Source organism: Balaenoptera borealis (genome assembly GCF_965194805.1).
Source record: "Balaenoptera borealis genome assembly, chromosome: 14".
Taxonomy (NCBI): Eukaryota; Metazoa; Chordata; class Mammalia; order Artiodactyla; family Balaenopteridae; genus Balaenoptera; species Balaenoptera borealis.
This window is the reverse complement of record NC_138875.1, coordinates 48,963,819-48,984,774: the sequence shown is the minus strand read 5'-3', so window position 1 is coordinate 48,984,774 and position 20,956 is coordinate 48,963,819. Positions and strand designations below refer to the sequence as shown.

General features: G+C 42.1%; 1 protein-coding gene across 5 annotated transcripts in view; it reads right to left on the bottom strand.

Annotated features, from left to right (window-relative positions):
• Positions 1-20,956, bottom strand: part of KCTD1 (potassium channel tetramerization domain containing 1) — a 182,552-nt gene that overhangs the window by 17,881 nt on the left and 143,715 nt on the right. For all 5 annotated transcript variants that reach the window (XM_082355483.1, XM_082355482.1, XM_082355485.1 and 2 more), the window contains one exon: positions 2,649-2,793. In XM_082355483.1, coding sequence (XP_082211609.1) covers positions 2,649-2,793 — 145 coding nt within the window. The remainder of the gene's footprint in view (positions 1-2,648; positions 2,794-20,956) is intronic.

Below are 20,956 nucleotides of genomic sequence, written 5' to 3'. Positions count from 1 at the left end.
TGGCACGAGGGGAAGGCAGGAAAGGGCAAGTGGAGAGAAGAGTGTCTACGTTGAAGAGCATCCCTGGACACCGTCTAGGAAGGCGCCGTATTAGAGACTCGCAATACGTTTTCCTTCCTGAGTTGGAGGAGACCATCCTTGGTAAAGTTGCCGACTTTTGCATTTAGGAGCCACGTTGCACAAACCAACTTCCAACGTCGGGTAAACCCTGGAATCCTGCTCAGCACCGTGAGAGGCCCCCGGGAACCCGCAACTGGCTGGGGAACAGCAGGGTCACAAGAGTTCCTCCGATTCATTCCAGGGCTGCGGGGGCACTGCACACACTCGTTGCAGTTATGATTCTCTTATTTTTCTGCCAAGTGTATATTGTTTTCATGCAAGAGAAATGTGTACATGATATGACCCTTCTACACTCCCTTTTCCATATGGCTAGTCACCCTTGGCCCTTACCCCACAGGTCAAAGTCCTGAAGGAGAGGATGGATGAGAGCCCCCCGAACCCCTATTAATTTGGGATCTATTCTTCCAGATCTTTTTCTATCTATGGACACATACATACCCATAATTTTTTACATAAATAGAAACATACTATACATATTCTGCAACTTAATGCTTTCACTGAATAAAATCTTGGTGATTTTTCCCCCCCATACATCAACTAATCCATAGTATGAATAGTGTGTAATATTTGTAACCATCTGCCATTGTTGAACATTTGTTAATGGTGTCCAATTTTTACTATTACAAATATAATTATAATAAACATTCTATGTACATATATTTTTGCATATTTATGTGTTACTTCTAGAAGATAAATTAATAGACATGGAATTGCTAAATCAAAACTAAATTAAAACTACCACTAAATTGTCCTCCAAAAATGTTTAATAGTTTTCACTCCCAACCACACTGTATGTTCCCCAATACTATATATTACCAATTTTTTAATCTTTGCCAATCTGATGGATAAAAGGGGGTATCTCATTTAAGTTTTATTTCTTTGATACTAGAGAGATTGAATATCTTTTCAAATGTTTATTGGCAATTTCTATTCTTTTCTTTGAGAAGCTTTTGTTTACATTTTTAAATGTTTTCCATTGGATTGTTTGCATGTTTCCTATAGATTTTTAGGAGCTCTTTTATGATGGATATTAATTTTTTGTTGCAAATATTTCAACTAGTCTGACACTTGTCTTTTATTTGTATATGGTGTCTTTAGTTCAACAATTTTTTTCTTTTTTTAAGGATGGCTTCTGGGTAGTAAGTCTTGCTTAAGTAGGCCCTCACTGCCTGAAAATTATACTTTTGGAAGTTCCTTTTTATTTTCTTCCAATACTTTTATAGCTTTAATTTTTATGTTTATTCCTGGAATTTTGGTGACCTTATGACAGAGATAGGGCTCTGGCTTTACATTTTTTCCAAAGGTCTTAGTGCCAATTGTCTCAGTGCCAATTACTGACTACTCCTTTCTTTTCCCACAGATTTGAAATACCACCTTTATAATATATCAAATTCCTACATACACACACATCTGTCTCCAAACCCTGTTTTCTCCATTGATCTATGTGTACAGTTTAGCCCTGTCAGGATCACACTTTCTAATCACTGTAGCGCTATAGTATGTTGTGATGTCTGGTAGGACACATCCACTATTGCCCACCATTACTATCACCACCAAATATTTTTTAGCTCTTCTTAAGCATTCTTTTCTTCTACACAAACTTTATAAATGGGTCATATTTCATTAAAAAAATTTGTGACTTAAATGGGTTTGCACTGAATGTATAAGTTAATTTGGGCATAGCTGACATCTTTACAATATTGAAGCTTCCCAACCAGGAACAGAGGATGTCTCTTCATCTATTCAATTCTTGTTTTAAACTTGTATGTAGAGATTTGCAGTTTTCTTAATCAGGCTTTGCATATTTCTTAAGTTTATTCCTGGGTGTTATAATTTTCGTTGTTACTGTTAGTGGTACATTTTCCCATTACATTTTATAATTGGCTTTCGGTCTTCTATTGGTAAGCTGTTGATTGTAATATATTGACCCTGAATGTGGATGCTTTAATGAGTTCTTTATTAGTTGTAATAGTATTTAATTGATCCCTTAGAATCTTCTATTTAGAGAAGTATTAACAGTTGCAAAGATAACATTTTTGTATACACCCTTCTAATATTAACACTTTCTATTTGTTCTTGTCTAATTTCATTGCCTGGAGTTGCCAGCACCATGTAGGACTAACTTTAACACTTGTTAGTAACTTTAAAAGGGAACATTTCTAAAATTTTACTGATAAGTATAATTCTTCCTTTAAATTTCTGGGAGAGAAAGTCTTTATTAAGGTAAGGTTTCCTTTTATTCTCTACCTAAGGCTTGTCAGAAATAAGCTTTGAATTTAACCAACTTATTTTCAGTGTATTCAAATGAGTTGTAATTCTATTCTTCACATAAAAGTTGTCCTCTTTTGGCCATGTAAAACTTTAATGACCATATACTCTATTTCATTAAGACAGTATAACCATGTCAGAAACCTCTGATGCCATTAGAGTTGGTGTATGTTAAAAACGTAGAACTGGAAATATTTTTTGGAGCATATCAAAACAAAGCACATATTTATGCTGTTGGTAATTTAATATGAATCCCTCACCTTGAAATCATCAGGAATGAGGAGTTTTGATGTTCGTAGAAAATTCAAGATATATCTGAACATCTGTCCATCTCTGTCAATGAAATAGTGCTGTTTGAGACTGTCCAAAACAATGGGCTCTGTACCATCAAAAAGTCTTCCGATTCTGCGATAGGAAAGAGGGAACAGTGAAGACAATTAGAATCAATTGTTCGGCCGCTAAGACTGAGAGCTACTGTTTTGTGTCACTGTCAAAGGTAGCATTTTTGAAGATGGCAGTCCGGGAAAATCACCCACTAAGTAGTTATGGTTCTCTGAGAAGTACTGGCCCCTGCTTGATAAATATCTCAAGACCAGACAGTTCAAAATAGTCTCAGCCTTTCTCAAGTAAATTCTATTATTCAATGTCTTTTACCTGTAAAGAAGATGTCCTGACATGGTGATTATGGCTAAGTGCTGTCACTGTAATGGAAGATCATGCCTTTCCCTCTGTGTTACTTAAAACAACCCTCTCTGCCATTAAAATATATATATATGTATATATGTATATATATATATATATATATATATACATATATATATATATATTATTGCTCCAAAGTGTCTTTTAAACAGATTCTACAAAAAAAGCTATTTTGTTTTTAAGAAATCTGTTTTCTGAGCTTTCCCTACCCGTGAATCCCAAATTGTCTAAAAATAAAGCAATGCCTATATGCTAACATCTACATTTAATTATAAAAAACAATAATTGAGAATATCACTCACCTAAGAGAATATGTTTTCCATTAACAATATGCAGTCTGGTTTCCTAGGTTTCAGCAAAAATCATTTGTAACAGCCAGGAATCATTATAAAATATAAACATTTGACCACCCAAAAAATATGACCTAGTTCTGGAACATAAGTGGCTATGGGTAATTTTTAAAAACAGGAATCTATAATATGTTTTTCCTCTTTACAGTTAACATTTGAAAAGTGTGCTACAGTTAAAGCATTTTGTATCCATTATCATTTATCTGTTTAAGGAAGGCTGAAACTATACACTTTAGTATATACTCAGAATAGAAAGCAGTCACATCTATAGTATGAACAGGTAGAGTGCTGGCTAATGACAAATAAATATCCTGTATCAGAAAATAGAATTTACACACTTGAAATCTCTTCCTTTGCCAAGAGGTGCATTTGATTTTCATGAACAGTGTAGGCTGGAAAATGGTTCCATTTTTTAAGAAAAGATTTTGTAGAACTCATAACAAGTCTCTCTCTGATCTGGAACACCACTTTATTATTTTGATGATGATTTTGATTTGAAGATGATTTTGAAATCATACATTTTCTAATCTTATTGTTGAAATGGGACAGATGTAATGGTAAATCGACAATTCCATCCCTCTTAAAATACAACAAACCAACCAACAAATAGGAAAGCTGCTCCCCTCCCTCCCCAAAAAGAAAGACTTGTGAATTTGTTTCAGTAAAAATCTTTTAAAGATAATTAGAAAACTCATGTCCTACCTGAAGGTAGTAAGCGCAAAGAAGAAAGCAACTAGTCAGATCATATTTTTAAAACTCAGTATATTTTTCTCAACTACTATTTTCATCCAACTTTCCACGAATTGAGGGTGATCATCCAGGGTGTAGATTACAACCATCCTGGGATCCTTCCACCGCATGCTACCTTGTCATTCATTTCTCATAAACACATCAATCAAATGGTAGACTATAGAAAGAAGAGGCAGTGAAACTAAAACACATTTTGTCACGTATTTATACTGTTTCCAGGACAGTTTGGTGCAGGATGGGAAAGAATAAGACTTGTTTGCCTATTATGAAAACATTCTACTCTTCACTGTTAATGATAAATTTACAGTTGACAGGGGAAGAAAAGGGAACTATATTTATTAAGTGCTTTCCAGATAACTTACACTCGCCTAAGCACTTTATGTATGCAACAAATCCATTATCCTCCTTTTAAAGATGAAGAAATAGGCTCAAAATGATGAGTAACTTGCCCAACTAGTTAAGTAGCATTGGGGGATTTGGGCACAGTCTGTTTGATCTTAAAGGGGCCTCCCTACAATGATTGGAATGAAAAGAATTGCCACTACTGAATGAAAGCTTTCGGTCTAGGGTTTTCATTTCTACCTTACATTTGTTCAGCAAAAGTTTTATAATGAAATCCAAGCGTGTACACTGATGATTTTTGTGGCCTGAAATAAATTAATATCAAAGATTACAAGTCGCTTCACTAATGAGATGAAAAGTAAATATTTTATTCTTAAATAAATCCCAGGCTTTTAATTTTTAAAGACTCATTCTCAAACTCTAGACTTGGAAGGTCGCCAGCACAGAATGAGTGATTAAATAAATCTTCACGGAGTGAATGGGTAAAGCAGTGACTGAGTGAGGAGGGGAATGAGGCTCCGCCAGTCACTAGCTGTAATCTGAGTGAATCAACTTCTCTGCGTCTCCATTTCTTTTATAAAAGTACCCTTTTTCTCAGGGTTGATGAAAGATACAAAAAGAGTCATGGCACGCTCAAAAACAACACAGCAAAAGAAGGTACCCCAAAGTAGCAAACGAAAACTACGAAACTACTATGTCTACGAAAACAGTTCTTAGAAGCCTACGGGCACAGTAGAGTACAGGATTGAAGAAGTAAAAGGAACAATCTTGGCTTAAGTGTACTGATACAGACCTTTCCAAGACAGGAGAAACGTGTCACGTAAGTGGTTTTTAGGATACCATCAAAACAAAACAAACAAAACCCACCTCCAGCAGACACGGGAAATTGCACATAGTTGCAATCAGAAGCGCCTTCAGATCTGACTTGGATGAACTAGGAAAAGAGGCAAAGGAAAGAGGAGGGAAATCTGAAAGGAGACCCAGCGCGGGGGGAGGTGGGGGCAGGGAGGTGACTGCGACCTCTGGGCGAGGCAGTGGGAAAAATGGAGTCTGTAGGTGGAATCATTCAAGACGAAAGGGGGTGAGAAGCTGGAGGGAAGGACTGGACTCCCCGCGTTAGATGAGAAACCCACCGAAGCCCCGGAACCTGTGTTGGCCCGGAACCTTCGCTCCGAGCTTGCGCCAGGCTGGGGAGGGCGCGCTCTGCGGACCAGAAGGTGGGAAGGGCGTGGCCTGAAATAGGTGGGAAAACCCTCCCGCTTTCTGCGCGGGGCGGAAGCAGCTGCAGCTGAGGACGGCGGGATCGGGAAGGAAGAACCCGTGGCCACATGGATGCACGTTCCTGGCTGCGGTGAAAGGCCCCTGGGAGAAGAAAGAATCCCTGCGTTTGGGTCAACAAATGTTAGAAGTAATAAAAAGAGACACTGCTGCAGATTTTTGCTAACTTTAAAAAGAGGAGGTTTTGAATTTGTGAAAACAATGCGGAAAGACAGGGTGGTGCCAGTGATCGTAAAATGGGGTCCTGGGTCGGTTTCGAGATTGAATGTGCTGTGGAAAAGCATTGTTTGGCTAAGCAAATAGAGGGGAACATCGACACAGGCTGTATTTCTTGTGGACATATGAATGGAGTTACAAATCAACTGCAGTGACTTGTAAACTCTGGTGCCTGAAAACTATGTGGAACTGATTACAGTTTACTAACCTTGGAGAACATTCCTGTTTTTCAACTGACCAAGACCAAGCTGGCTCCGGATGATGTATGGCTGCCTTTTTTTTTTTTTTTTTTTTTTTTTTAGCACTCATTGAACCAAGTGGCAATGCAGGGAAAAACTTCCTTCTACAAGTTTATTTTTTTGACATTTATTTTTTAACATTCTACTTTGGACAGTTTCAAACTTTATGCCAAAGCAGAGGAAATAATATAATGAACCCCCATGTGTCCACCCAGCTTCTAAAGCTATAAATTCTTGTCCAGTCTTGTTTCACCTGTACCTCTATGCCTCCCTCTCCCCCTCTGGAGTTTTTGTTTGTTTGTTTGTTTTTTAATATTTATTTTTATTTATTTGGTCGTGTCAGGTCTTAGTTGCAGTAGGCAGGCTCCTTAGTTGCGGCTTGCCGGCTCCTTAGTTGCAGCACGTGGGCTCCTTAGTTGCGGCTTGTGGGCTCCTTAGTTGTGGCATGCATGTGGGATCTAGTTCCCTGACCAGGGAACGAACCTGGGCCCCTGCATTGGGAGCGCAGAGTCTTATCCACTGCGCCACCAGGGAAGTCCCCCCTCTGGAGTTTTTAAGTAAATTGCAAACATACTATCATTTTTATCTGCAAATATTTCATTAATTAAAAGAATTATAAAGGTTCACTAAAAAAATGCATTAACGGATATTAAAATACATTCCTCTTTTTTGCTTTTTGGTATTAACTCTGTTGACTACTTTTGTTTATGGAGGAAATAATGCAGCCCAAATCTCCAAGGAAATTAAGCTCCTTTTGGTGGAAAGTTAGTCTGCTTCCTCACTGTGGCTCCCCCTCTCCCTGGCATTAAAGAATGGTCTTAAATAAAAGAGAATATAGGGATAGGACCTGACTTACCTGGCTTAGTGTGAATCAATCACTAAGAATTTTTTCTTGTGTAGTCATTCATTTAGAGGACCTAGTTTCTCTAATTTACCGTGACTCAGTTCCTTAAGAATTTCTCTTTCCTTTTTTATTGTGTAGTCATTCAGTTATTCATTCATTCTTTCCACCAATATTCACTCAACCTGGCCATGTGAAATACAGGGGACGCAGTGGAGAATAAGCCACACTCTTGACTTTTGTGGAATTTAACAGTCTGTGGGGCTGGGAATCAAGTGCAGTGTGATTGAGTGTGCCAGTGGGTATGCAGAGTGGGCTATGGGAGTACACAGGGAAGAAAAAGAAAGTCCACTGGAGAACCTGAATGATATGCAGAAGTTGGCCAAGTACAGGGGTGGGAGGTAAGGTTAGATAAGAAAGGAGAGGGGTAGGGAAGATACAAAGGCTTGAAGCTGGAAAAAACCAGACATGTGATTACTCTCCACTGGGGCCAACTGAAAAATGAGGCTGGGGCAGCAGAAATCAGCAAAAGTCAGATCACAAAGAGCTGCGTAAGCCAGGTCAAGGAGTTTGGATTTGGTTCTGAGGGCGATGGGGACTGATGTCAGGCTATGCTCTCAGCGATGTTAAGGACAAGAGCTCCTTTAGAAGTGAGACAATCAAAACACTTTATCTGAAATCACATCTCCTCACAGATGCAGCTTGTAACTTACCCAAGTCCTGCCTCCTTTGCTTTGCTTTTGACTGTCATTTGTATAGAGCAGTGCTTCTTAACCCTGGCTGCACAGTGGAATCACCTGGGGACCTTTTAAAAGATACAGATGCCCAGTGCCACATATTCTGATGTAATTATTGGTCGGGCTTGGGACCCAAGCATCTGCATCTCTTAAAAAGCTCCCCAAGGAAGTCTAATGAACAGCTGAGTTGAGAACCAGTGCAAAGGCGGATGAGCAGAGAGACTAAAGAGGAGCAAGTCAACGCCGCCGACTTGAGATGCTCTCAGTTAGTCATTCTGTCACTCTGAACTGTCACAGCACTTTTTCTTAAATAGCCAACCACACTTTTAGAGGTGACAATCTCCAGGATGGCCTAGATCAACGTCCCGTTTTACAAATGGAGAAGTGTAATGCTCAAGGATGCACAGCTGGCTAGACAGAGAGCTGGCTGTAAGCCCTCCATGCTGCCCCTGGGGGGATGGGCAGAGGACGGTCACATTGAAGCCCATGGGGGACACCCGCCCACGAGTCCACCGATCAGTAGGATGTTACTTTTTTAAAAAATCTGATCTACAGAGTATTTTTCTATTGAGTAATTTTGTTTTCAGAAGCACTTGTGGCTTTATACTTTTTCATGTCTACTAACTCAAGTTAGTAGATTGCCAACCAAGTTTCTGTCCTAATATCATATACCTAAGGAAGATGGTGAATGAGGTAGAGGGCTGGGTGAAGGTGTGTGTGTTTGTGTTGTGCAGTTGCGTGTGTGGGGGTGTGTGTGTGTGAGGTCTGTGTTTGTAGGTGTGGGTACACAAACGAGAGGTGTGTGGGCAGCTGTCACTGCAGTGGAACCTGGACACGGAACAGCAGGGAAGGAAGGAGATGGGGACAGAAAAGTCAGCATTGCAACCAGTGGGTCCCCTTCCCTCCTTTCTGCTGAGATGGGAGAGGAAGGAAACAAAATGGGTGGAAGGGAAGACAAGTGCTAGGTTGATATCTCAAACTTTTTGAAATGTGAGGGTTCAATATCGTATTCTCTGTTTTTGCATATATATATATTTAGATTTATTTATATTTTTGGCTGCGTTGGGTCTTCGTTGCTGCACGCGGGCCTTTCTCTAGTTGCGGCGAGCAGGGGCTTCTCTTGTTGCGGAGCACGGGCTCTAGGCGTGCACGCTCTAGGCGCATGCCACATAGTTGCAGCACGCAGGCTCAGTAGTCGTGGCGCACGGGCTTAGTTGCTCCGTGGCATGTGGGATCTTCCCGGACCAGGGATCGAACCCGTGTCTGCTGCACTGGCAGGCGGATTCCTAACCACTGCGCCACCAGGAAAGTCCAAGCATATATTTTAAAATGTCCATAATAAAAAGTTTTTCTTAAAAAAAGGGGGAGATTGCTAAGCTGGGTATTATTATAATGTTAAAAAAAATCACCAGTTAACTTACTGTTATTGAAACCTTACTTATCACACAGCATTTAATTCACTTATAACTGTTAACAAAATTCTAGAAATAGTTCTTTATAGTTTCCAGACTTGGGAAGTTTCGTCTATATCTCATGAACACAGATAAAAATGAATTCAGAGCTTGTTATAGAAATGGATGGAAGTAATTTAAGAGAAGGAAGAAAATACCTTCTAAGTAAAAGCAAACAGAACAAATTATATCTACTTATGGGGAAGTAGCGTTTCCAGTACCTGTTCCCCGTGGCAGCATCATTTTCTTTAATGATACATAGAGCTGAAGAAAGTAGGGGAGAAAGGAAAGGCAAGTTTAAAATATAAGAAAATGTATGAGAGCGCCAACAATCGCGGAACTCGGCGTTTTGGAGAATTGATCGCTGACGGCAATACTGATGGCTCAGAGGGAGCCCAGAGCCACTCGGGGGGCTGCAGATCCTCCAAGAATCTCATGGTCCTCCCCTGACTCATGGGGAAAGTTGTTTAAATTAGGAGAAATTACATTAACTGCTTACTATGAAAAATGTATTATAATTAACTTGATTTTTTTAAAAAAACACCAGAATTTACAAAAGTAGCCTTTTTATTCTTACATTTATTGAATGCCTACCATGTTCCTGGTGCTCTGCCGGGTCTCTTCAAATGAACAAGATGTGGTCCTGCTGGGTGCTATGGAAGGACAGAGGACAGGGACCTAGCTAGCCCAGGGCAGGGAGGGAAGGCTTCCTGCAGGAGGCAACCCTGTGCTGGGTCTTCAGGATCACCAGGTGTAAGGGGAAGGGACAGGGGCTTGGAGAAGGGATTTCAGGCAAGAAAGAGCCTGATGGGTGAGGTGGGCAGCACCAACAAGTGGGGAGCATCTCTCTCAAAGGGTCAACCTGAGCAGAGCATGTGAGGGCACAAGAGCTTGGCCGCGGTGCCTTCAGTAATATCTCAGAAGCCCCTGGATGTTCAGCTCTGACTCACAGGCCTGGGTTGGAATCCTGGCTTTACCATCTTCAGGACCAAATCGGTTTGAGTTTTGATTTCTTCATCTGAGGAATGGGATAATACCCTGTCCAAAGAATTCTTATGAGGAATAAATGGATGTCTAATACGAGCTACGTTTACTTGGTGTCCACTACATGCAGGGCACGGTACTGAGCCTTCACAACGACTCTGCTCGGTAGACACCATCACCCTCGTCTTACAGGTGAAGGCACTGCAGCCTGTCTGCCAGCGCTGAGGCAGTGGGACTGCAGAGTCCAGCTCGGAGCTGCTCCCTTACTGCCCAGTGGTCGCTCTGCCCCTCGGTTAAGCCTGGGCTCCGTAAATGTTGACAGATTTTCATCCTTTGGAGACGACGTGCAATGCCCAAACAGAATCCGATGGTATATAAAATCCTGTTGTGCATCTTGAATCGGAAGACTTTTTATTTTTTTGGCTGTGCCCCGGGGCATTCAGGATCTTAGTTCCCAGACCAGGGATCCAACTTGCGCCCCCTGTGGTGGAAGCACGGAGTCTTAACCACTGGACCACCAGGTAACTCCCAGAAGACAATTTGTAGTTTATTTTTTTCCCTTTTTTTTAAAAAAAGTATTTATTTATTTGGCTGCGCCAGGTCTTTGTTGTGGTACGCAGGATCTTCGCTGCGGCACGCGGGACCTTTTCCTTGCGGCATTTGAACTCTTAGTTGCGGCTTGTGGGATCTAGTTCCCTGACCAGGGATGGAACCCGGGCCCCCTGCATTGGGAGCGCGGAGTCTCAGCCACTGGACCACCAGGGAAGTCCCGGAAGACAACATTTTACATCACCTGGTCCTGCTCTTTGGTTTGAGCAAGTGTCTGTTTTAAAATGATTTCTAGGGCAAAGGGCTACTTTTTAAGGTCAGTCCTGGATCAGAGCATCATGGTGTCCCATGGGAACCCACTTTGGTATTTTCGGCTCCAGCGGTTTTTGCTTAGGCTTCCTCTTGCTTTCTCTGTGGGCAGGCGAGCCCGCACGTGTGCACGAGTTGGCCCCCCAGGTCACCCCCACTGTTCCCAACGGGCTGTTCTATATTTGGAGGTATTTGTGACACACTCCTTTTTTCTCTTGACTTAAAACTCTAGAATATGTTTTCCATTTTACAGTGATAATTACTATTCAGAGAAAAAATGTTATAAAACATTTTTTGAGTCTGTGTTAGGCACTCTGCTAAAAACTCTCTGGATTATCTGCTTTAATCCTCACAGCAACGGTAGAGTATTTATAGCTGATACTTCGATGTTAGTGATGGAGAAACTGAGGCGCAGAGCCACCAGGTCACTGCTGAACTATGCAACCTCCCGTCCTGGAAGAGGGGGGGCCAGCCCAGCCTCGACACTGTCTCCGACTCTCAGGGTCCGTCTGTCCCAGAACTCCTGCTCCTTTCCCACTCAGACACCTCCTGCCAACCTTTCTGCATCTTGCAGCGCCACTCCAGTTTTCTTGTTACATAAGCAAACTCTTTTGCATGTGTTCCCGTTGAATTTAACTTATTTTTGAGTGACTGTTCTTATTCCTGGGATTCTGAGTGTTAGCAGCCCCAACTGTTGAAGGAGTGCCTTCCTATATGATGAAACATTCCTGACTCTTCCATTTGTGCCCTCAATCTCCCTCACAAATGGCATGAACTCAGCCCATCCCCATGTGGCTGTGCTCTCCCAGTGGCCCCACTCTCTCCACCATACTTTGAGGCTATCAGTAAAAACAGGATGCGGAACGGAGCCCATCCCTATTTCCTCTGGTATCTTACTATCCCAGGCTGTTGGAACTGGCTTACCGTACGTCACAGCAGTCCTTTCAAATAAAAGCATCCTATTAATTATATGACACTAGGAGAGGGCTAGGGCGAAGCCAGCTGTTTCTATTTTCAATTTAACAATTTTTTCCTACTTGTAATGGAGCCAGCAAAACAGCAGTTTACAGTGAAGTATTTACATATTTTGCTTAGTACCTAAAAGTGAAAAAGCCAGAGGCTTCACGTAGTGCTCAATATAAAAAGAAAGAACAAGAAAAATATAATTTACTTAAAGGCGAGGTAAATGCTTTTTGAAAACCTAACAGAAGATGTATGGAAGAAAGTAAGTGAATCTATACTGTGTCCTTTGTACACCTATCCTGCTACACACACACACAAACACACACACACACACACACACACACATCATTACCGACACCGTTCAAGAGCCTTAGAGTATCATTCAAATACTCAGGAGTATTGAAAAGTGGTTGGATGAATGAAAATGAATTATTCTGTCACTGTATGACTTCAGAGTGACTAGGAGGTTTAAAAACACTTTCAGAAACTAGGCTTTTGAGTTTGAGATGACAAAGACAAAGGGAGGAGATTTAGCCCCAGGACTGTGAGTTATATACCTCCTTAGAAGAAGGAAAGAAAGCTGCTAATTGGACCAGAGTCATATTTACAGAGCTTCAGAAGTATCTAAACATTTTAAAGAATACATAAAATGTCCACCCTACCCTTTCGTTGAAAACACCATCTAATTGCCTCTTCAAACCACGATGGATGATGTACCTGGTTGGCTTTGTACTCTGAGAAGCTTAAGATTTCGAATTTATGTCGCAACGTTATTTACATAGTCACCAAATCAAAAATGACATGTGAAAAATATGAAGTTTGTATCAGCTCATGATTCAAAGACAACATTCTCGGGTGTGTGGGGTTGAGAAATAAGGAAAGTGGCTGTTGACAGCACCTGCCTTTGGCTGTACCACGGTCAACAATGTGCTGTCATAGTTGAGTGTCTTGTGTAATCGTCCACGCCCTTCTGGGGCTCAGGCTTGGTTTATCACAGTTTAAGAATTTACCCAAAGACATCAAGCCGGTCCATAGACTCGCTGGGCGGTAGGTGTATCTATCGATGTTTCTCCCTGTCCCTTCCAACAAAAACCAGAACCAAGCCCTGACCTGCAAAATGTTTAAAGAAACAAAAGTATCCCAGCTAATGACAAGAATTTCTCATGTTTCTTCTTCCTTTCTGTGATCATATACAGAACTGGACAGACTGCAGGAGTCATTTGATAACCATTTGCTTCCCCTATCTTTTGTTCACATAACTTTTCATTTGCAAGTCCTGAGTGAAAGTGCACTAAAGCCAAATCTTCTTTTACAAATAACTACTTTCTCGAAGTTTTTAAATCCACATAAAGGATTACAAATGGGTTCTTCAAGAGCCCGTCAGGACGTGTATTTGGAAATACAAACTGTGTCATCACTGTTGGGTTTTTGTAATCGTCACAGATGTCTGCCAGAGTGGAGACCAGAGCTTCATTCACACTGATCATGGCTCCCCAGGTTTGCTTCACTGTTATAACCTTTATTCCAGCCCATTTTAACGTGTCCAACAATTTTCTCTGAATTCCACCCTTCATGCCACCTTGTCCCTTCTGTAACGTATCATCAAAATGGTGATGTTGTGATGAAGTACCTTACGTACCACTAAGATTACGGATCAGCAGGATACACTTAAAAGATCCTTCTTTTTTTCTGTGACATTAACTCTTTTGCACCGCTTTGAGACTAGAAGTGTTTTCATTTTTTAGGTAAGCTCTGAAGCCCTCAGGGCCTTCTAAGCTGTTTAAAAAAAAAAAAAAAAATCAATTTTTGGAGGGGTGGCAGGCACCTAGCCAAGCCCTAATGAGGCTGGGTGGGAGTTCTGGAGCACGTTCAGCTCAAATCATGGAAACAGGTCTGGGTGAGGTCAGATTCACCTCTCGGTTACGAAGCTCTCTGAGCCTGGTGAGGTCCGCCACTGTTTGAAAGTGGTGGTTAGCTGTTATGCACAGTTGTAATTTATCTTCTGAATATGGGGAACACAATAAGAAAATTTGCACAGGAGTAAAAATAATCATTACCACCAAAAAAGATAAACAGCAAGGTCATTACTAAGCAAACCGACACATGGCGTTTATGTGGCAGCAGGAAGCCATTATCCAAGTGACTGTGTCATTTCTACTGACACTGCATCTTGATTAGATTCAGACAGTCCAGCAAAAAACTGTTATAACTGTGGGACTGAAGAAAGTGTTTTTTTTGTTTTTTAACTTTTTTTTTTTGCAAATGGAATTGCCACCCAATTGGAACTTCTGGGTGTCTGCCTTTGGAGTATGACCACATGAAATGCATACGCCTTGTAAGAGCACAACTGACTTCTCATCCCTCACCACCTCTCACATCCCTCATCCTCCCACCAGGACCACCCTGGGCACATTCAGAAGCCACACGTAAAGCATTATGCATCCACTTCAGCTTGCTATTTTGGAGACAAATTGTTGCTACTTTCTATCTCCAGGCACCTTGAGAGTAATCATTCAGAAGCATAATATTGATAATTCATCAACTTGAGTCAATAAATCCTGCATTTCTAATGAAAAGAAATGGCATTTTAATGGGTTATTTATATACTGATAATAGAACAAACTGCCAGACATGGCAGATGCAGTGAAACGGACTCTTCTAAGACCACAGCTCAAGTTTCAGCAGAGGGCATCTGGGTGTTCAGTGGACCCATAAGGGATCCTTCAGTGTGACTTTCAGAGTTTTGTTTTAAGTCCTCAGAGTTTACATGCAAATTATAACATCATGTGATTTTGTTTTGAATAAATGCTTCTCTTCAGAAATTAAGGGAGGGGAAGTTTATTTTCTGCATTGGCTTAATAAAAAGGACTCCCCCAACTTTAGAATAATTTGTGCATTGTTTTATTCCAGGCAAGAATACACACAGCATAGACACCTCACTGTATCCTGCACAGAGAGATACGGAGAGATTTCATCTCTCTGCAAAGTAGACCATAGCGGTCTGGGAAGATGGAATTAAGAGCTATATGGTAGGCACAAGCTCTGGGGTGTGATATTCTGCCCACAAAGCTCTCTACATAGCCAAAATGTGGTTTGTCTTTTGGAAATTCACCTAAAATTAATGTTGGTTCTCATCTGCCATAAAAAAGCTCTCAAACGAAGCACTCAACCAGAATCAGAGTTATGTGACCAACAGAAACTACAGGATTTAAGGAACCAAAGTCATAGGAGATATGTGAGCTGGGTTGTGGAAAATAACATTGTCAATTTTAAGCCCTTCTGATGGAACTGTTCTCAAGAACACAGTAAAGTGGAGCATATTTTTCACATATTAACCTTGTACGAAATTACCAGAATCTTCTACGAAATACCTACAAATTAACTTTTTCAAACAAGTAAATAAAACATATAGTTTATTATCAAAGTACTTGTATGATGAGGCAGGAAACATGAAAGTACGATAACAAACACGGGGCAAAAACAACGCTGGCGTTGCCCAGTGACACCATTTATCACGACAGATCAAAATGAGCACAGTCCGTATTATTGTCCCAAGTGCTGAGAATCAAGCCAGAAGCACTAAGAAAAGCCTCGCTCTAACACTGTGTCTCTAGCCACACCACCGCTGTCCCCACCATGCTGCAGGGGGATGCACTGATGTTTCACTGCCCTTCTCTGCAGATCTGTGGCCCAAACTCGGAGATGCAGGTGGATTACCTGCATGCCAATGAAAACTGCTCATTTCCCTCACATCCTGGGATACAGATGGCGGCTGGAGACAAGGAATCTGCATTCTTTCAAGCATCTGGAGATGATCCGAGGGGCTCAGGGAGGAGATTATCAGTTGGAGGAAAACATTCTGAAGGCAGGTGTCACCCTTCTGTTAATCTGGCTCATTGGTCTCTGGGTTGTGACTGGATTGATTTATTCCCTTCTCCTTACCTTTTCCCTTCAGCGTAATTAGACTAGAAAATCCCTTTCCGGTCTCTGCCTTGAAGGAAAAAGGATGTTAATCTTTGCTGCCCAGATTGGACTAGGCTTGCCGTTACGATCTGACATCACTGTTAGCACCTGATGATTCAAAATGTTTGACCTTCACACTGCAGCAGCCCTGTGATGGCTGAGCTGCTCCAGGTCAGAGCAAAACTCATTCAACTCAACTAAGCAAAACTCATTCAACATTCGACAAATATTTATCAAGCATTGCCAGGCACAGTTCAAAGCACTGAAGACTACTGGTAGATCTATTATTTGTTTTAAAACTTAAAGCGTAAGCTTAGAGGACATGTTTTAGAAATAAATTTAAAATCTTTTTAAAACAATTTTTCTGATTGGTGCAGGCACGTGTGTTTTGTGCAGTGGTGTGAACCTGAGATAGTTTGCTGCATCGCGGGGCACTCGGGTCCACTGCTCCAGTAGCAACAGGAAAGGGAGGAGCCCAGCAGAGAGGCGGTGACTAACACATCAGTGGACCTAGACGCCCCTAACCTGGTTAGCAGCCCTACCTATCCTGGCATCCGGTAGACCGTTCCTTCCCGTGGGCACAGCGTGCTGGGGCCAAAGCTGGTCACTGAATGTTGTGCTAATGATTTTCTCTTCACAGGTCAACCCAGTGGCCATCAGCAGGTGGCAAGGTCACTGGTCCAAGGCCAACTTTGTCCCTTGCTATGGGATGACTGTGTGCACTGGACATGGGGGCATGAAAAAAACGAGCTTCCTGAAACCCACAGGCAAATAAGAACAAGATTCATTTATCCCATTGCCCAGTCTAAGGCGGTGCTTTGCAGACTTTTTAAAGTCATGACACACACAGAAAATGATAGCACTGTGTTTGTATGACACTGGGCGGCAGGAGAAGACTGCTCTCGGCAGGAGACCAGGCTGGGACCTCCGGCACCACGGGCGGGGGGCAGGGCTCACACACGCCCCAGCACTGACCCAGAATTAGGTGAAGGCCACCTTGAGAATAAAATAGCTTGAGATATTGTAGATGAGCTGCCCCCTTGGCTAAAGCTCACCTTTAGAACACAGTTCCAGAAGGTGGGAAGATGCACTGCATAGCTGAACACGGGAAGCGTTAGCAAATCCCGTGCCCGGGTCCAGACCAATGAAATCAGAATCTCTGTGGGAAGGACCAGGTTTTTTTTTGAATCCCAGTTGATTCTAACATGCCCCCAGGGTTGAGAAGCATGGCTATAAAAGAATTAAAAAACCAAGGTCCTGGAGTCAGAGTGGGAGTTGGAATCCTGGCTCTTCCCCATTTGCCGAATAAGACTGAACACGTTGCTGAGCCTCGTAGAGCTGCTCGTTCTTATCTGCTAACTGGGGTCAGTAACAGCCCCACCTGTAAGCTTATGGCGGCACACTGAATGATATAGCTAACGAACCCAGCCCAGCTTTAAACATAACTTTCTATTTTGAATAGCTTTATTCAATTATGTGACCTTCATTGTTTTGAGGATCTGGCCTCTGGGTACAGTATCTTACCCAGTAATTAATCCATATATCAAGCAAACTTGTGAATGTCCCCTGTGGCAGGCCCGATACTAGGTACCAAGAACACAGGGATGAGAACTAAGTAAGAAAGAGTTTTTCAGGAAGAGGGTTTCTAGCTAAGCTGAGGCTGAGTTCTCGGCAAGTGAGAAGTTAATAAGAATCGAGAACGTGACCTACAGTCCTGTCCTGAGCTGTTTCACGCTGAATACCCAGTGTTACTCCCCAACCACTGTTACTGCTCTGCCATCAAAGGCACCAGCACCATCTGTGGGGGCAAGGCGGCCCTCACCTTCTTCCTGGTCTAAGGATCAGGCTAAGGGATCCGCCGGCCTTGGTACTGTTTACCTCCCAGGGCCTTCTGCCCATATTTATTTTAACATCTGTTAACTCTCTACTTTGGTCAACACCAAATCTAACTTCAGTCACCACCAACTGCAAAATTACAGAAAATGTACCAGAAACAATATCATGGCTGGGACTTCCCTGGTGGCACAGTGGCTAAGAATCCACCTGCCAATGCAGGGGACCCGGGCTTGATCCCTGGTCCGGGAAGATCCCACATGCCGTGGAGCAACTAAGCCCACGAGCCACAACTACCGAGCCCGTGTGCTGCAACTACTGAAGCCCGCGGGCCTAGAGCCCGTGCTCCACAACAAGAGAAGCCACCGCAATGAGAAGCCCACGCACCGCAACTAAGAGTAGCCCCTGCTCGCAGCAACGAAGACCCAATGCAGCCAAATAAATAAATAAATAAATAAATAAAATATAAAGAAGTGACATTTGAACTGAGTTAATATAAAAAAAAATCATGGTTAATATAACTAGCAAGGTGATCTGAAGATGATGGTCTGGCCTGGAGCTGTTCCACACCCATAGCCCAGACAGTAGACTTCACCCTGTACTTCCCTCCTGCTGAGATGAAGGGTGAACATATGTATTTGCCACACATCAGATAACAGGAGGTGAATCACAGAATTCAGAAGAGGCCATTGATCATCGATAAGGTGTGACTTGTGATACTGAAGCAACAACAATCTGCTTCTACATCGACTCTAAAATGTAAACTAGATTTTGTCTTGAAAATGTAGACGAACTAATAAAGATGTATCCTGAAGAAACAAACCATAGAATAAAATTATCTTTAGACTTAACATAGGAAGCAAACTACTTCCCAAGGCTATTCATCCTGTTTTATTTTTCTTCCTACTTTACTTACTACCAACTCAAATATTGTTAATTGATTGTTTACTTGTTTATTGTCTGTCCTCTCCTGCCCCCAAGTAAACGACAAGAGAGCAAGGACTTTTGTTGGCCAGTGTATGCCCTGGTTGACAAGGAACACAGAATAAATCTGTAGAATGAAAAAAAGAACATGACAGGGAAAACTACAGGCCAGTACCTGTAATATGGCTGCATTTTTCTTTAAATGTCTAAGATAAGACTTGATGATGGGCTTCCCTGGTGGTGCAGTGGTTGAGAATCTGCCTGCCAATGCAGGGGACACGGGTTCAGGCCCTGGTCTGGGAAGATCCCACATGCCACAGAGCAACTGGGCCCGTGAGCCACAATTACTGAGCGTGTGCGTCTGGAGCCTGTGCTCCGCAACAAGAGAGGCCGCAATGGTGAGAGGCCCGCGCACCACGATGAAGAGTGGCCCCCACTTGCCGCAACTAGAGAAAGCCCTCGCACAGAAACGAAGACCCAACACAGACATAAATAAATAAAAAAATAAAATTAAAAAAAAAATTAGAAACTCAGTTTGTGTTCTAAATTGTAAAAAAAAAAAAAAAAAGACTTGATGAGCTAGATTACTTTAAAAGCTAGGCCTATGTTGTGCCCAAGTGGCAAAGAAAGTTTGCTGAATCTGCCAGCAGTGCAGCCTAAGTTACTGAAGCTGGATTTTCAGCACTAAACAGAAAATCCAGTTTCATCATTTTGAAAAAAAAAAAAAGTCTTTTGAAGCTGGTTTCATTTACTCTTTGCCTATATAAGCGAGGAGCAGTTTTGGAAAAGCATTATTGTAAGATGAAAAGAAGAAACAGAGCAGAGGAAAACTTGTCCCTGTGATCCTGGAGAAACTTTCCATTTTTCATTGGCCAAGTGCTTTTCCTCCTTTTACATCCCTCCGTAAACTAATTTTCTTTTTTTTTAAGATCAACCAGTCAGAACTGCTCACCATTAGACTGTCCTCATTGTACGCATTTCCACAGGCGTTTTCCCAGCAGCAGGGATACGTTCTCTTTTTCCATTTGTGCTGAGACTATATAGGCCAGGTTGATGTCCACTCATCTAAAAACCCCCAATAGCCTATTCTGTGATTTTTTTAAAAACTTGCGATAGATATTGAATTATAAATCATGCTGATCTAAAGAGCAGGTCATAATAAAAAGCTTTGTATTCAGTGCCACGCAATCATTCTGAAAGAAAGTTCAGGGAACTGTTTGGCAAACAAACAGGATGCATTAATTTGGGGGCATTTTTGTTGAGATCCTGAAGCGTGAGCCTGTGTGATGACAACGTGGGACGCACCATGTGTGTCTAGGGACCAGAGCGTGAACTGGAACTGTGAAGTCGAAATCAGAGCACAGAACCCCCAGCCCTGACGCGGGATTACAGAAAACCCCCGGGGCTGGTGCCCAGCAGTTACCCGGAAATCCAGACATTAGAATTCAATTGTCCTGAGACAGCGGACCAGCCCCTTAACGTTGCAAGTGCCCCACTTTTCCTTCAGTGCAGCTCCACGTAAACCATTCTGGAATGGCCAGCACATCGGGGGTGAAGCCTGCCAAAACCAGATCTCTACTGGCAAGGCACACATGCCTGGCATCGCCATCCTAAAGCTCCAGATACACACACCCCTTGGGTGGCCATGGGTGTCGACTGCAACGTTGAAAGCTGAGTCTCTTGAGTTTTGCAATTACCTACATATGCCAGTGTGCTTAGTAACTCTGCTGCTATTTAGGAGAGACCAGTTCAGCATAATCTCCTTATGTCGGCGTTAACTCATATACTTGGTTTAAAATATACAAAAGCTCTGTCAAGCAAGCAGATGGGATGGCTCAGGGGATTGTAACAGGAGATTGTGTCTTTCACCTCTAGGTTAGTAGCTCTTTTAGCTAAGACCCCTGCCTCACTGCCACCCAATAGCTGTGGTTAATCAGCAGTATCTGCCCACTTCTTGGTTTTAAAAAGTCCACATCTGAATAACCATCAACATAACTGCTGTTAATATTGTTTTTGTTCGAGGTGACAGTAAATGATGAAACAGACCTAACTTTGAACTCAGACTTACGTCTTCTTTTAAAGCATAGAACGTTTCTTTAATATCACACACACGTGTGGCTAAGAAGATATTTCACTG